Source organism: Calypte anna, chromosome 2 (genome assembly GCF_003957555.1).
Source record: "Calypte anna isolate BGI_N300 chromosome 2, bCalAnn1_v1.p, whole genome shotgun sequence".
Classification (NCBI taxonomy): Eukaryota; Metazoa; Chordata; class Aves; order Apodiformes; family Trochilidae; genus Calypte; species Calypte anna.
This window is the reverse complement of record NC_044245.1, coordinates 20,636,415-20,652,190: the sequence shown is the minus strand read 5'-3', so window position 1 is coordinate 20,652,190 and position 15,776 is coordinate 20,636,415. Positions and strand designations below refer to the sequence as shown.

Genomic DNA, 15,776 nt, shown 5'->3' with positions numbered 1-15,776 from the left:
ATCTGCTTCTCTTGATGATGAGCTAAGAGGGCATTCCTGCCCCATGAGGATGAAGGGTCATAGTCCACCTACACACTTGCATTTCTCCTCTGACTTCACCTTGGGATCTCTTTTTTTCAAAAACCAGATACACCTGGCTTACCTAGTACTCCATTTTACTTAAAAGCAATTTTAAAAGTGAATATTGGAAACACATTCACTCCCCTCTAAAATCTTAGAAATTTGAAAAAGTGGTTTTAATTTTTTAAAAAATTAAATTAAAAAAATATTATGCCTATTCTTATTTCAGATTTTCTAGTGCTAAATACTGATGACAGTTTATGCTTAATACTCTGCATTTTGAGAGACCTTGCATCACTACATAGAATCATAGAATTGTCAGGGCTGGAAGGGACCTCTGAGATCATTTAGTTCCAACTCCATGCCATGGCCAAGAACACCTCCCACTAGATCAGGTTGCTCATAACCTCATCCAGCCTGGCATTGAACACATCCAGGGATGGGGCTTCCACCACCTCTCTGGGCAACCTGTTCCAGTGTCTCACCACCCTCATGATGAAGAACTTTTTCCTAATGTTTACTCTCCTCTATTTTGAATCCATTCCCCCTAGTCCTTCCTCTCCCTGAGATCCTAAAGAATCTCTCACCAGCTTTCTTGTAGGCCCCTTTAAGGTACTGGAAGGCCACAATTAGGTCTCCTTGGAGTCTTCTCCTCACCAGACTGAATAACCCCAACTTTCTCAGTCTGTCTTCATAGGACAGGTGCTCCAGCCCTCTGATCATTCCTGTGGCCCTTGTCTGGACACATTCCATAATGTCCATATCTTTCTTGTAATAGGGGCTCTAGATGCAGTATTCCAGGTGGGCTCTCATAAGAGTAGAGGGGGAGAATCACTTCCCTTAAACATACTTAATTAGTTTGCTTTTGGTTGGTTCAGTGTCAAAATGCTAACAGCAGTGCTCTATTTCACTTCTTCTTCCAGATGACACAGAAAGATTTTGGACAGAAGATGTGTCAACTGGCATTCACTATCAAATAAATTCAGAATCATCTCTAACATGGCACCAAGCAAGGAAAAGCTGTCAGCAGCAAAATACAGAGCTTTTAAGCATCACGGAGATACATGAGCAGGAATATGTAGGAGGTAAAGGATAGAGAACAAGACCTTAAAATATTTTATGGTTGTGCTGCCCCAGAGCTTTAGGCTGCCTTGTCTTCTGTCTCATCAAAGAAGGTATGCTGTCAGGGCTGGCTCAGCAGCCACCAAAAGGGTGATGGTCTGAACTTGTCTTTCACTGATTCATTGTCTTTTATGAAGAATTGGTTGCAAAGCTCTATAGAGAGGGAAATGCCCCCATCCGAGCTTTGTGCGCCAGGTAGGAGCTACCACATCTTCTCCATCCTCTTCCAGGAGGAGAATTTTCTCCACTTGCCTTCATGGTGGTGCACTCAATCCTGAGGAGGATCTGGTCCTTCAGTTTACCTTTTTCCTTTGTATTTCAAGGATTATTGATCTTTCTAGGAGAATATATGATGATGGCTCGAGATAGGTACATAGGCATACGTTAACTACAAATACTTCCAGTGGATTTCAGATACAAGCCTCACGTATCAATATCATCCTAAATGTTGTGAAGGAGGCTTTGAAACCATTTGCAAAGAAAAAAATCTAGAAGCAACATAATTCCCGAATGAAAAAAGATATTTTTTACAACTCTTATATTGTATTGAAAGCAACAGAAGTAAATGCTTATTTAAGAAGTGAAATAAGATGTTCACGTGCCATTTTAACTACTGACATCTCTGCTGAATCACTATTTGTTTACATATTCTACATGCACTTCAGTAGGTTAGAAAGCACTGGTTTGGGGCTGGTTTAAAATGAAAAATAGAAATTGTTTTACATTTGACTTTATTTCTTTTAGATGAAATTGCTGACAATGAGGATAGGGAGGCAGAGCTGACTTTTTTTTTTCTTTTTTTCTTTTTTTTTTTTATTTTTCCTAATTTAGAGCTAATTAAAAATTTCAGTTTTCCATTCTGGATTGGTTTGAACACTTTGAATTTCAACAGTGGGTGGCAATGGGCTGGAGGCAGCCCTGTCAGATATTTAAATTGGGCTCCAGGTAAGAACAAGATCTATCTATTTCATAATCTTTGAACAGATTCTGATAAGACATTGACCAATAAAAACTGCCCTAGCTACATTTATTTTAGGAAAGCCCACACTGATTTACAACAGTTGAAGATCTAGACCTTTATTTTTTAAAGTACATTTCTCAATTATAAAGTTCACTGTGGAGATCAGCTATAGCTGTTTCTTATCTAAGCAAAGAACTTGCTTATGAAAGCAAAATGTAATTTGGGGTGATGTATAACCCTACAGATCAGAGACCAAAATTTTTCCATAATATGCTGTCCAAGAGTATAAATATAAATCAGATCTTCCAAAAGGAGTAAAATATTTAGAAAATAATGGCATTATTCATCTGAAGAAATTTTAAATATTACGGGGAGGCTTACAGAGCCAGCTCATAATTCCTCAACTGAAAAATTTCACTGGGCCCCCTCAAGGAATGGAGACAGAGATGAGTTTGTGGTGCTTCTTACACATGGGCAATTCTGTCTGCTTGTTGTTTTTTGTGGTCTTATGTTTCTGGGGTTTTTTTGTGCTGTAGAGTATTTCTAGCAATCTTCTGTTTTGGATAAGCTATAAGATGGAATAATTAAACAGTCTCAGGCTATTTCTTTTGCTGTTTGCAGAGATTTTCAAACACTGCAATGGAAAAGAGAAAATGTATTTTATATGATAGATGAATTGGGAAATTCTTGAGATTTACTAGAGGAATGACAGAATTTAAAACAATATTTTCAAACTTTGTAGTTTTTGACACAGCATAAATATCTAACTTCAGCTGTTCTGTCTGTGAGCACCAGGATATGAGGAAAAGAACCCGAGATTTCTTGGTACTATCCTGACACAGCGTCAAGGAAGGGGCATCACTTCAGTCTCAAAGCACAGACCAAAAAAAGCATCCTACAAATGAGGGGGGGAGGTGGAGGTATTCCTCATATTAAGCATTAAATAAATAGGAAAATCTTAATATTTTTATTGATTATGTGATGTTTTTGTTAATAAAATTCTATTTTATTTCTTACTCAAAGGAAGTCCTTTCCTCCTCCCTGGGAAAATCTGTGGAGTGATGAATCCCAGAAAGAATGCTAAATGGGAAAACCAAGCATGTAACCAGAGACTTGGCTACATTTGTAAGAAGACAAACTTCAGTTCAAAGTCTGACATTATGCCCAAAGGTAGGTTAGTCAAACAAAAAGAAAGTAGGCAGTTTTTTTTTTTTTTGCTCTTTTTTAAATTTTTTGTCTGCTAGAAAGACCAGTCTGTAAAGATCTGCAGCACAGTTTTTATACCAAGATGTTTCAAACTTTTGCAAAACACATCTATAGATGCAAGCTCCAAATTTTATATATAACCCTTGTTGTCCTATTGTGTATTAACCATTCCTAGAAGAACATTATTATTTTGGTCCATCACTGTCATTCCTTTTTGCAAGACACATAGAAGATGCTCTGTCAGGGCAACCAGTGCCAGCATTCAAATTTGCACAAATACAGTAGAAATTTTATGCTTCTCATTTGCTCCAAACAATCAATTGCAATTTCTCTAATATCAATGCAAACATTATTGCTCTGATGTCAACAGTACCAATGCACAGGGCTCATAGGAGCAGAGCAGTATTCACACAGACAATATTTCATCCATGGGCCACACTGACCCATGGTGTCAGTGACACTCCAGTGTTCATAAATGTCTATAGGGTAGGTGTCAGGAGGATGGGACCAGAGTCTTTTCATCAGTCTCCAGTGACAGGAAAAGGGGCAATGGTCATAAACTCATGCACAGAAGGTTCAACCAAAACATAAGGAAAAGCTTTTTTACTGTAAGAGTAACAGTGGGAGCCTGCAGACAGAGGTGGTGGAGTCTCCATCTCTGGATATATTCAAAACCCATCTGGACACCAACCTTTGCCATCCACTCTAGGGAAACCTGCTCTGGCAGGAGGGTTGCACTAGGTGATCTCCAGAAGCCCCTTCTAATCCTAACATTCTGTGATTATGTGACACAACATGGCTATGGACATCCCACATGCAGGAGGAATCTGCTGGAGACTGTCATCTGGGAATGTTGTACTCAAGAAAGTAGATAATTAATCTGTTAATTCCTGTAATAGCCTTATAAAGAAATGGAGAAGTGTATTTTTAAAGCAAGCTTAAATTAAGCTCTTAAAGATACTTATGTACCTAAGTAATAAAAAAGCCACTGAGTTAATATGAAAATTACCAACTCTGTATTGATTTACATCTGATTTACTGACCTGCAATGACCAAAGAGTTACTTCAAGGTTTTCCATATATGAAAATTATGAGTGTGTTTGCAAGAGGACACTGACCAGGAGGCAGAGCCTAATGTCAGCCCCCTCAGGTAGCGTGGAACACCAAGACAAGCTGAGCAAAGTGCTCCAGAAAGCAAAGAGGGGAGAGGCTGATGCCTGCTTTGGTCTCTCTTTGTTCCCAGAGCATTCATTCAAATTGTATCTCTGACAGAATAGGGGACATTTTTTCATGTTTCTCTGCTCAAGGACACATAATTTTATTGGCATATTTAGCATACTGTGCCTTAATGATATTTGGTTTTCATACGAATATATTTGCATTTATAACTACACCTTGTTTATTCATATAGTCCAAGTAGAGTGCTTAAGAGGCCTCATCCTAGTGCCCTTAATTTTCCTCTTAAAAAATTGCTCTGAAAAATTGTGCTTTAATTTTAGAAGAACTGAGACCTATTAAGTGCACAGATGGTTGGTTGCCGTATGCAGGCCACTGCTACAGCCTTCAACGAGAACTCAAAAAATGGAAAGATGCTCTGAGTTCATGCAAGCAGCAAGATGGGGATCTGGCAAGTGTCCACAACATTGCTGAATTCAGCTTTCTAGTGTCACAGCTTGGTTACAGTGAGTATATATGTAGGCCTGTATTTTGTTTGCTCCATCTGTAAAATAAAAGCTGGACTTCATATGAAATATGAAATGAAATCTGAAATGTCACAAGGAGAAGGCTAAGTCTAATTTGTGGCATTATTTTATGTTGATCTAGTTGAAAAACATTGAAATACTTTTCTATTTATCAAGAAATAAACTTGTAAATTGTAAACTTTATAAAGTGGGAAAAGAAAAAAAAAATAGAGAATATTAAAAAATTGCACTTTGAGCTCCTTTATTCTATGTTTACATCTACATAATTGAGCTCCAAACATACAAACATACAAGATTACTGAAATCAAAACCTTTTGCTGAGGTTAACCTCTTTCTGTATGGCCTCCTGAGAAAAGAGTATCTTTTCTCTTCTGATTTTCCTTGTATTGGTATTTACCAGTCCTGACTCTTAAAACACAGACTGGACTTGGTGAACAGTCCTGAGGAGCCATGAGAAACCCTCTAATGCTTTCTTATTAGGCAGATGTCTTCATGGCTTGAGCTCAGTACACTCTGCTGGCAGATGGGACACTCACTGTCCTATCCTTCATCCTAGGGACCATTTTTCTGTTCTGAAGTACAAATACTCAGAAAGTTTGTAATAAACCTCTGCTGGCCATGAAGAGCCTTAAAGTTAATAAACTCAATATTTCTGGATGGAATCTGAGGTATTTTCAGTACAGGAAACCAGCATTTTTGTTAAGGCACAAAGGCCACCTCTCAGGTACCACATCCCAGCTTTATCAGTTTCTTTGCTCCAGGTGTGAAAATGTTCTCTGTATTGTAGAGCAGACCACAAGGAAACCTTTCTTTTCATACTTCAGAACCAACAGAAGAGCTATGGCTGGGCCTGAATGACCTGAAATCCCACTTCTATTTTGAGTGGAGTGATGGGACTCCTGTGACCTTCACCAAATGGCAGCGCAGGCATCCCACCTACACAAGTGGTCTGGAGGACTGTGTTGTTATGAAGGGGCAGGTATAACCAAACACACAGTTTTTAGTAGTTCAACCTAATAACTACACCAGTCTGAAATCACTTGCCATTAGATACTTAATTTTTCATATTAACTTAAAATTGTTTTCTCCGTAAATTTGGCATCAACCAAAAGCAATGTCCAGAGATCTGAAACAGAGAGGTTTCATTTTGCCAGTGTTATATTTAGAAATTTCTTGTTTGGTGAAAGTCTGATACAGAACTTTTACATTACATTTTTTCTAATGCTGCAGCAATTGAAAGAAGTAGTAGCTCTGGGAGAGGAGTGGGAATGAACTAGTTAATATATTGTGTGGTTATCTTAAATACTATTTGCTCCCCTCATTCTCCATTCTGATAGACATTATGTCCCCCTATGACATTTCATTTAGGTCTGCAGCTGTGACATAAGGAGTACTTACACATACCTGTCAAACACATAAGATCTTACAGTATTTCTGACTGTTTAACTCATGTCCTTTATTATCTCGTGATACATGGCTGTTTGGGTCTCTAGAAACATTCACATGCATGTGCATGGACAAGCATAAACACAATTTTAAATTTATAATAACTATTATGCTATGAAAATGTGAATAAAAGAAATGTTATATTGTAGAAAAATATTGACACTTGCCAGTATTAGGCATTGGTATAATTGATCGTAAACCAGATATTATTGGGGAAAAAGCTCCTATTTACATTTTATTTTCCACATAATTCCTTGTTTAAAGGAAATAAATCATTTTTAGAGTCTTCTTGATGGATACAGTAGTTGGATTCCTTGCAACACACTCAGATGTGTATTATGACAGTCTCACTGATCTATTTTGCCAGAAGTGTAGTGAAATAAAGTTGCTTTAAATGCAGACCCATTAGGCCAAGATGAGACATTTCTTTACAATCCCCCTCATGAAAAAGACAGCTGTTACACTAAGTAGTGCTGAGACTCCAAGAAATAACATTTATTTAATTCCTTCATTTCAAATCATCATGAAATGGATCTTAAGCTGATCCTGACAGGTATATCTATTATTTTTTCTTTAATAAAGTATGTCTAGTGATGATCTTCCTAAGTAACATGTTTCAATGGGATTTGTAGTGAAGAAAGAGGAAAACTTATGCTCTCTCTCTTTTTTTTTTTTTTTAATTAGTTTCTTTTCCCTGCTATTGTAGGATGGATATTGGGCAACTGATGTTTGTGATAAGCATCTTGGTTATATCTGTAAAAAGAAGCCTTCATCACAAGCCTCAGAAAAAGAGACAATCAAGGATGCAGGCTGCCAGGAAGTAAATGTTCTCTCATAAATTATTTATATTGGTGAAAATGAACAGCAATTAATTTACTGGGTCTTGCCTCATTTAGAATCTTTTGTCTGTATTTTCTAGAAAATCTACTCTTGAAGAAAATTAGTTTTTCCTACTTACATTTAACTAACATATATGCATTTTTCATTTTTCTCTGAAATACTTGAGAAGGTCAAGATTCATTTATGAAAACTGTCTTTACCTCCATTCCCTGATGAGCCACCCTGTGACCAAATTACATATATATTATTAATCATAATTTCACTACTATTCTCTCTGTTTATGCTCTTAACCTAACAATACATGTAAAATTACCAAAAGCCACTTTGTTTCTTCTCCTAGATCTGCTGTCTATTCAAAGTATGTATAAAGTCTTTACTATATAATAATAGCAAAAGAAAGAAAATAATTTCAAAACATAGAAGGATAGGCTCTTCTCTACCATGTTCCCCCTGATGGACTATTTAGTTGGCCTTTGAGTTAAATCAGCAGGTTATTATTTTCCAAATTAGTAATTTTTTCAGATTTTAACTTTTCACTACATCATTATATATATATATTGGTCATCATAGGGCTGTCTAAGAGCAGGAAGAAGCAGGGATGCTTTCCTCATGCTTCTCCTTTCTACCCTCCCCACATACAAGCACTGATTTGGCTCAGAAAGTCTCCTCACGCATTCCACTTTAGGATGGCAAGTAGAGCTCTGGGGAGCTGTGCTTGTATGCGAATTCATTTCCATATTACAACATTTTTGGACTTCAGTGTGTCAGACTCCTCAGTTCTGGAACACTGAAGCATCCCCTTAAATGAATTACAGGCTCTGCATGGTGCAGTTTGCATAATCATAGCCTTACACAGCTCTATTAGCACAGTCACAATTTCTTTTGATGAAAACTGAGATCTTAATGTCTTTCTTTAAATAAAAAGGCCTTTGTAGGAGCAAACTGCAAGAAAATACAGCATTTCTATGAAAATACAGTCTCATCTAATTTTTAAGATTAGTTGCAACAAATTTAATACCTAATCTTTATACACAAAAACCAGAGCTAATTTCTGTATTTCAGTCCCTTTCAGTTTCACATTAAGATCCTTATGTTTGTCTCAGGGTTGGAAAAGATATGGTTTTCACTGTTATTTGGTGGGCTCTGCACTTCTGATGTTCTTAGAAGCAAATAAGACATGTGAACAGAGCAAAGCTCATCTTGCTACAGTGGAAAGCAGGTAGGAAAATATCTTTTTTCATACTTCAAAATCAGTGCTTTTGATGGAGGAACACACAATAATTGGTCTATTTTTGGAACTCTTCAAAGTGTTTTACCAGTGGTTTTCAAGAATTTTGAAGTAGTAAGCTGAATAAAATTATCCATGCAGGAAAAAAAAGAATAATCAATATTTTAGGACTTTCTACTTACTCCTTTAAAATAATTTTCAAATTTGGGGGATTTTTGAGTTAAACAGTTTTCTCCATCTTTAGGCTCCTAATTAAAGCAGCTTCAATGTTTTGAGGGTTTTTTGGGGTTTGGGTTTGGGTTTGGTTTGGTTGTTGGTTTGGTTTTTTTTCTGTTGGAAAGTAATTACTACAATTTTCATCTATTTACTGATTGCTGTTACGTAACAACAAATATTTTCCTGAACTATCTGATAAGGCAAATTTTGAACAGATGTAGGAATTTTCCCTAAGATCTGCCCTACCTTAGCCAGTAGGTATCATCTCCAACCTACCTGTATCACGGGCTTTGCAGACTTCATTAACTCTGAGGAACATGACTGTCTTCAGACATGATGGGTAGCAAAGCTGACAGGTTTTGTAGGTCTGTTTATCTGGTCTTTTTGGTCTGTTTGAGGCACCTCAAAGATTTGGAAGGACAAAGAAAATAGCAGAATACAACTAGTCCTAAGTGAGCAGTGATTTGCAACATTTCGCAGAACTGGGTGAAAAGGAGAGAAAATTCCTTTGGCTGAAAAAAGAAAGCTGTCCCTCATGAATTTCTTTAGACCACACTTACAAGCTTGCTCAGGTTGTGCCTGACCCTCCCCGAGGGCCCATTGCCTTGGGGTCATGTTAACATGATAGCTATACCTCTATTTGTATCACTTAAACTAATGTTACAAGGCTGTAGTAATAGGTTGTGAATGAACACTGTTTTCCACTACAGAAATGAGCAAGCTTTTCTGATTAGCCTGACGGGGCTGAGGTCTGAAAAATATTTCTGGATTGGCCTCTCCAACACAAAAGAACAAGGGAATTTCAGATGGACCACTGGTGAAACTCCTCTCTTCACAAACTGGAACACAGCAATGCCAGGTAAGCTCTGCAAGAGCTCAACATTTGAGATTGGAGTGCAGCTGGAATTATTGTGGATTTCTGCTTCCCATTGCCTGGTCTTAGAAATTACAGTAGGCTCTTTCTTTTATGCTCATAGCTGTAGGTGGCCAACATCATCAGACCTCATGTTTGGGGCCAATGTAACAGCCACAGCTGAGTGTCAGGTGCAAACCAATTGCATGTGAAGTTGTACAGAAGCAGATTTTTAATGGGTTAGACTGAAGGCAATACTGTGTGAGAGTTAACAAGGTCTATGGTCTCATTTTTTCCAACTTTTTAACCCCAGCTAACAACTCATCAGATCGAGAAAAATTATTATAGACAGAGTTTTTTAACCCACAAAGTGTATATTCAAAAAGTGAGCAGCAAATGTCCAGCTGTTGACTGAACAGATCACATCTTGGCAATTCTTGCCTTCACAGTAGCTATTTATGCCCTAAAAAACTTTTTGTACCTGATACCAGGTCTCCTGAGATGTAATTATGTGGATATTGGGAGCCTTAAAGTAGTTTTAAGACCATCAGTCACATATGTAAATAAAATGAAGTACAATTTGTCCTGTGGTTTCCCTGGTAGCAAAATAAAGGGAAATGGTGAGGGACCTGCTGCACCACTTAGACACACACAAGTGTGTGGGGCTGGATAGGACCCACACAAGGGTACTGAAGGAGCTGATGGAAATATTCATCATGCCACTTTCTATCATTTACCAATATTCTTGGGTGACTGGGGAGTTTTCAGTTGACTGGAGGTCAGCAAACATGGCCCCTATGTACAAGAAGAGCTAGAGGGAGGATATAAGGAACTACAGGCCTGTCAGTCTGTCCTCAGTGCCAGGGAAGGTTAGGGAGTCCCATCATGTGACACATACAGAACAAACAGGAAATGAGGCCAAACCAGCATGGGTTCATGAAAAGCAGGTCCTGCTTGACTAATCTGATCTTCTATGGCAAGGTGAACCCCCTTAGTGGATTATGTGGCTGGTGTTTATCTGGACTTTAATGAAGATTTTGACACCATTTTGCACAGCATTTTTCTGTCTGTTCAGGGCTTGGACTGGTCTATGCTTTGTTGGGTAAAAACATCACTGAATGGAGTTAAATGGAGTTGGGAAATGGTCACAAGTGGTTTTTCCCAGGGCTCAGTGTTGAGGACATTTATCTGTAATATCAGTGATCTGGACGAGAGGATGAAGTGCACCCTCAGTAAACTTGGAAGACAACACCAGGTTGGATGGGAATGTTGATCTCCTTGAGGGGAGGAAGGCTTTACAGGAAGATATAAACAGATTGGACTGATGGACCATGGCCAATTGTATCAGATTCAACAAGGCTCATTGCTGGTTCCTGCACCTGGGCCACAACAACTCCAAGCAGTGCAACAGGTTTAAGGAAGAGTGCCTGGAAAGCTGCTTGGTGGAAAAGGACCCAGTGGTGTTGGTCAACAGCCAGCTGAATATGAGCCAGCAGTGTGGCCAGGTGGCCAAGAAGAGTAACAGCATCCTGCCTGGTATCAGAAAAACATGGCCAGCAGGACTGAAGAAGTGATTGTCCCCCTGTACTCAGCACTGGTGAGGATGCAGCTTGAGTACTGTGTTCAGTTTTGGGCCCTTCACTATAAGAAAGACATTGAGCTGCTGGAGCAAGACCAGAGAAGGGCAACAAAGATGGTGGAAAGATCTTAAGCACAAATCTTATGAGGAGCAGTTCAGGGAATGGGGGTTTAGGCTGGAGGAAATGAGGCTGAGGGGAAACCTTACCACTGTCTATCACTGCTTGAAAGGAGGCTGTAGTTAGGTAGCGGTCAGTCCCTTCTCCCAAGTAACAAGTGATAGGTCAAGAGGAAACAATCTCTTGTTGTGCCGTGGATGGTTTACATTGGATATTAGGAACAAATTTCTTCACTGAATGGGTATTCAACCATTGGAACAGTCTGCCCTGCCTCAAGTGGTTGAGTCATCATCCCTGGATATATTTAAAAGATGTGTAGATGTGTTGCTCAGAGACCACATTATTTAGTGGTGGATTGGAAGCATTAGGTTTACAGTTGAACTCAATGATCTTCAAGATGTTTTCCAATATAAATTATTCTATAATTCTGCTATAAGGAAGATTTGTATTCTAAAGCTGTAAATCTTTATTTTGGGTAAAGCTGTGTTTGTCAGACTCTCTGGTCCATATCTGGGTTATGGCAGGGGCTTTCAAAGTGATTATATATCCAAGATGGGTTTTAGTCTGTATAATCTGCATCTTCCTTTCCAAAATTTTCTATGACTAAAAGCGAAAGTCTAATTTCTTAGAGAGAAATTAGGACTGGTTTTACTAATTTCTTCTCTGTATCACAAAGGAAAAGAGCAAGGCTGTGTTGCCATGGGAACTGGATTTGCAGCTGGATTATGGGATGTTGTCAGCTGTGAGAAGACAGCAAATTTTCTTTGCAAACAGCAGGCAGCAGGAGTGCCATCTCCTTCTCCTCCAGGATGGGTCCCTGAGGCCGCCTGTGCAGAAGGATGGGATGGAGCCTCCTGGAAAGACTCATGCATAAAAGTAAGTGTGTGTCTACCTTCCTCATGAGCCTGAGCATGGAGGAGACACCAGAGGCTGATGTCCTCATTACCACAATACTCAGGGCCTCAAATGCTGGGCAATTTTTGGGGAATAATCTTCTCCATAGTATTTAAATGCAAAACGCCACGAGACAACTCCATCAAATATAATGACTTTCAACAATAAAATACCTGAAAATTTAATAACAGCATGCTAGAAATATGCTTAATTCATTTAAATGCCAGGTGAGAACCACACCTAACTTAGTTATTTCCAGTAATTCTGGACTTCAGAAAAACATAGTATTACCTCTTAAGAGCCAGAAGTATCACTTACATAAACAAAGTTTCTAAGAGAAAATTTGTGGAAGACTGATTCTCTGCCAATCTTTTCTCACACAGTCTGTGAAATTTTCAGTGATACTTTTAAATCCAGGGTTTTTTTCTCACTGGCAATGCTTCGTCAAGTAAAGGCTTTGTGCATTCTTTTGCTTTGCCCTTGAAATATTTCCTTTTTGAAAGGAAAAAAGTAAAGAAAAAGCAAATAAAAAGCAAAATAGACCAAGAAAAAATAAATATGCAATACTTCTCTTCCAGGTCTTACTATAAATATCCTCTTACCTTCTCTCTTGAGACTGCTTATATGGAGGCTAGAGATGATTTTAGCCCTGTATTTATGAGGGCCTCAATTTTTATGTCACACTCAATTATTGTTAGTAACATTATTGGTTCTGACTATTGGTTAGTCAGTAACCAATAATAATTGGTTACTGATTTTTTTATTACCCTTTCCCCAAAAATGTCAGATATCCAGTTTCTTACTTCAAGAATATGTGTATTTCATGGTAGAAAGTGATGCTATTTGTATGGGTGCATAAACATACAAAAATCCCTTCCTCAGCCAGGGTCAGCACCTGGCAAAACAGCTTTCACTGTCCATTTGTTCTCCTCAGAGCTATGCTACTCTTATATTATTTCAATATAGAGTATGTGGAGAAAAAATGCTTACAATTTATATTACTAATGTTTAATATGGGTCTTGACAGGTGTTATGTTGTCATACTCAAGAAGAGCACTGTTTTAAAATGATACTGATTGTAATTACATAGGCAACTATATATTCTTACATGTCAAGCTTTGCACACCCCATAATTTTTTTTTTTTCTTCCCAATAGTTTTTTGTGAGACAGGAAGGTGAAAAGAAGAATTGGTTTGAAGCTGAAGAATTCTGTAGAGAAGTAGGTGGAAATCTGGTCACAATCAATACAAGAGAAGATCAAATTTTAATACGCCAATTAGTATCGTGAGTTCTTGGATAATGATTTTTTTTCACATTCATGCCATGTTAAATAAGAATTTTTTCAAAATATATCTGGAGTTGGGCAAAAGTATGAATAAAAATTTTAAGTTTTAAATTAAAATTTTAAATATTCGTTTGGAAATATCACCCTGAAACATTGCTTCAGAAGAAAAAAATCTTGAATATTTCTTTATATTTTGAAATTTTCATCACAGGTTTTTATCAAGGCTGTTCTCCAGATCTGATCTATTTGTACGTTGGTCCCTCTCCCAGAAATGAAACAACAAAATGTTGAGCACTAATGGTGTCTCTTTTTAACTGGGTGCAATTAATTTTTTAATCAAACATTTTGATTTAATGTGTAATGTAAGCCAAAACACAAGGACTGAAAATGAATTTTATATATAAAATTGTGCAAATTTTCTGATTATAAACCGAAGACTCCTGAAATCAAACAGAATTAATTTTAATTAACATTTGCTAGCACTGTAGATACCCTGTCTTGTCTGCGATATAGAAATTACACCATCATTTCCCTCCCAGTTTAAATCACTGCATTCTAATTGTATTCTGTAAGGTCAAGATCTGTCAGTGGTACATAACATATAGCTATATATCCAAGGTTGTTTCACATTAATGGTGAATCTTGGTCTAATTTTTGGAATGGATTTGAAACTGTCCATTTTAAAACTGCAGTTCCAAGCTGTGCTGTGCTGTGTTGTGCTGTTCCGAACCGAGCAGAGCCGAGCCGAGCCGAGCCATAGCATGGTCTGTGCCTGGCTGCACTCAGCTTAGCTGTTCTGCCAAGTCCAGCTGTGCCAAGCCTATCCACCCAAAGCCTTTCTGTGCTGAGCCTTTTTTTGCCGATCCCAGCTGATCCAATCCAATGCAATCTGAGCTGAGCTGTGCCAAATCATGTTATCCTGTGCCAAGCCATTCCAAGTTGTGCCAAGCCCAGCTGAACCAAGCCATTCCAAGCCGAGCGGAACTGTGCCGTACCAAGTCATTCCGAGCCAACCCATGCCATGCCGAGCTGCTCTGAATTGTGGCATGCTGAGCTGTTCTAAGCTGTGCCATGCTGAGCTGAGCTTTGCTGTGCCATTCTAAAATGTGCTGTGCCCTTCTGACCTGTGCCATTCTCAGCTGTGCCGAGACAAGCTGTACTGAACCAAGCAGAGCCAAGCCAAGCTGTGCTGTGCTGAGCCGAATGGTGACATGCCATGCCCTGCTGAGCCATTCTGAGCCATGCTGAGCCGAGCCAGGCCCTGCTGTTCCAAGCTGAGCCGCGCTGAGCTGTTCCAAGCTGTGCTGAGTCGTGCTGTGCTGTTCCAAACTGAGTGGAGCCAAGCCTGGCCACGGCAAGATGCTCCAAGCCTCGCCACGCTAAGCTTAGCTGTTCCTGCCAAGCCATGCGGTAATGAGCCTGTCTGCTCCAAGCCATTCCATGACAAGCTGTTTTTTGCCAAATCAACTGGTCCGATCCAAGCTGACCTGATCTGAGCAATGCCATTCTGAGCCGTGCTGTGTCAAGCTGAGCTGTGCCATGATGTTCCATTCTCAGCCCAGCTGTGCCATTCTGAGCTGAATTGTTCTCAGCCATGCCGAGCCATGGGGAGCCGATCCGATCTGAGCCATTCCGAGTCATGCCCTGCCATTCCGAGCCGAGCTGTGCTGAGCTTACCCTCCCCAAGCCACCCCAATTTTTGCTGGCACTGTAGATACTGTGTCTTGCAGTTGGAAAACAATTTTCACTATTTTTCATTAGTCAACTGTATTATAGCTCTCTATTTATGGTTTACTTTTGCTGAAACCTCTTTCCATGAATTCGCGCTTCAGTCAAGAGCTGCAGGGCAGCCCCCAGGATGGGAGCCTGAGCTTAGCTGCGTGCTGCATCACTTGTTCTTTTACTTACATTAAAATGTGACAAGTGTTGTCCCGACACAGAGAACTATCAAACCCTGGACATGGAGTGCAGGTAGCAAGCATGATTATGGGCCAATAGGGCAGCAGTGGCTTCCAATTCAGATGTGGCAGAAAGTAGCATATCATGGCCCCTCTTTTTGCACTTATATATCTACAATGTATGATTTTTTAATTTTATATTTTTAGGGATAAAGGACTGGGCAATCAGAATTTCTGGATTGGTTTGTTTCTCTTAAATCCTGATGAAGGGTTTGTCTGGATTGATGGTTCCCCTGTGAGTACTTACTTGCTGGATATTGTTTGACTTTCTGTCATTTTAAATATATAGATTTTATCTTTTTATGCT

At 39.0% G+C, this 15,776-nt stretch overlaps 1 protein-coding gene across 1 annotated transcript in view; it reads left to right on the top strand.

The window, feature by feature from the left end:
* Positions 1–15,776, top strand: part of LOC103527533 (macrophage mannose receptor 1) — a 36,131-nt gene that overhangs the window by 2,153 nt on the left and 18,202 nt on the right. Inside the window, exons 3-13 of the mRNA XM_030446514.1 lie at positions 984–1,145; positions 2,014–2,127; positions 3,167–3,313; positions 4,849–5,031; positions 5,877–6,031; positions 7,205–7,318; positions 8,442–8,557; positions 9,493–9,641; positions 12,009–12,208; positions 13,383–13,510; positions 15,617–15,704. Coding sequence (XP_030302374.1) covers positions 984–1,145; positions 2,014–2,127; positions 3,167–3,313; positions 4,849–5,031; positions 5,877–6,031; positions 7,205–7,318; positions 8,442–8,557; positions 9,493–9,641; positions 12,009–12,208; positions 13,383–13,510; positions 15,617–15,704 — 1,556 coding nt within the window. The remainder of the gene's footprint in view (positions 1–983; positions 1,146–2,013; positions 2,128–3,166; positions 3,314–4,848; positions 5,032–5,876; positions 6,032–7,204; positions 7,319–8,441; positions 8,558–9,492; positions 9,642–12,008; positions 12,209–13,382; positions 13,511–15,616; positions 15,705–15,776) is intronic.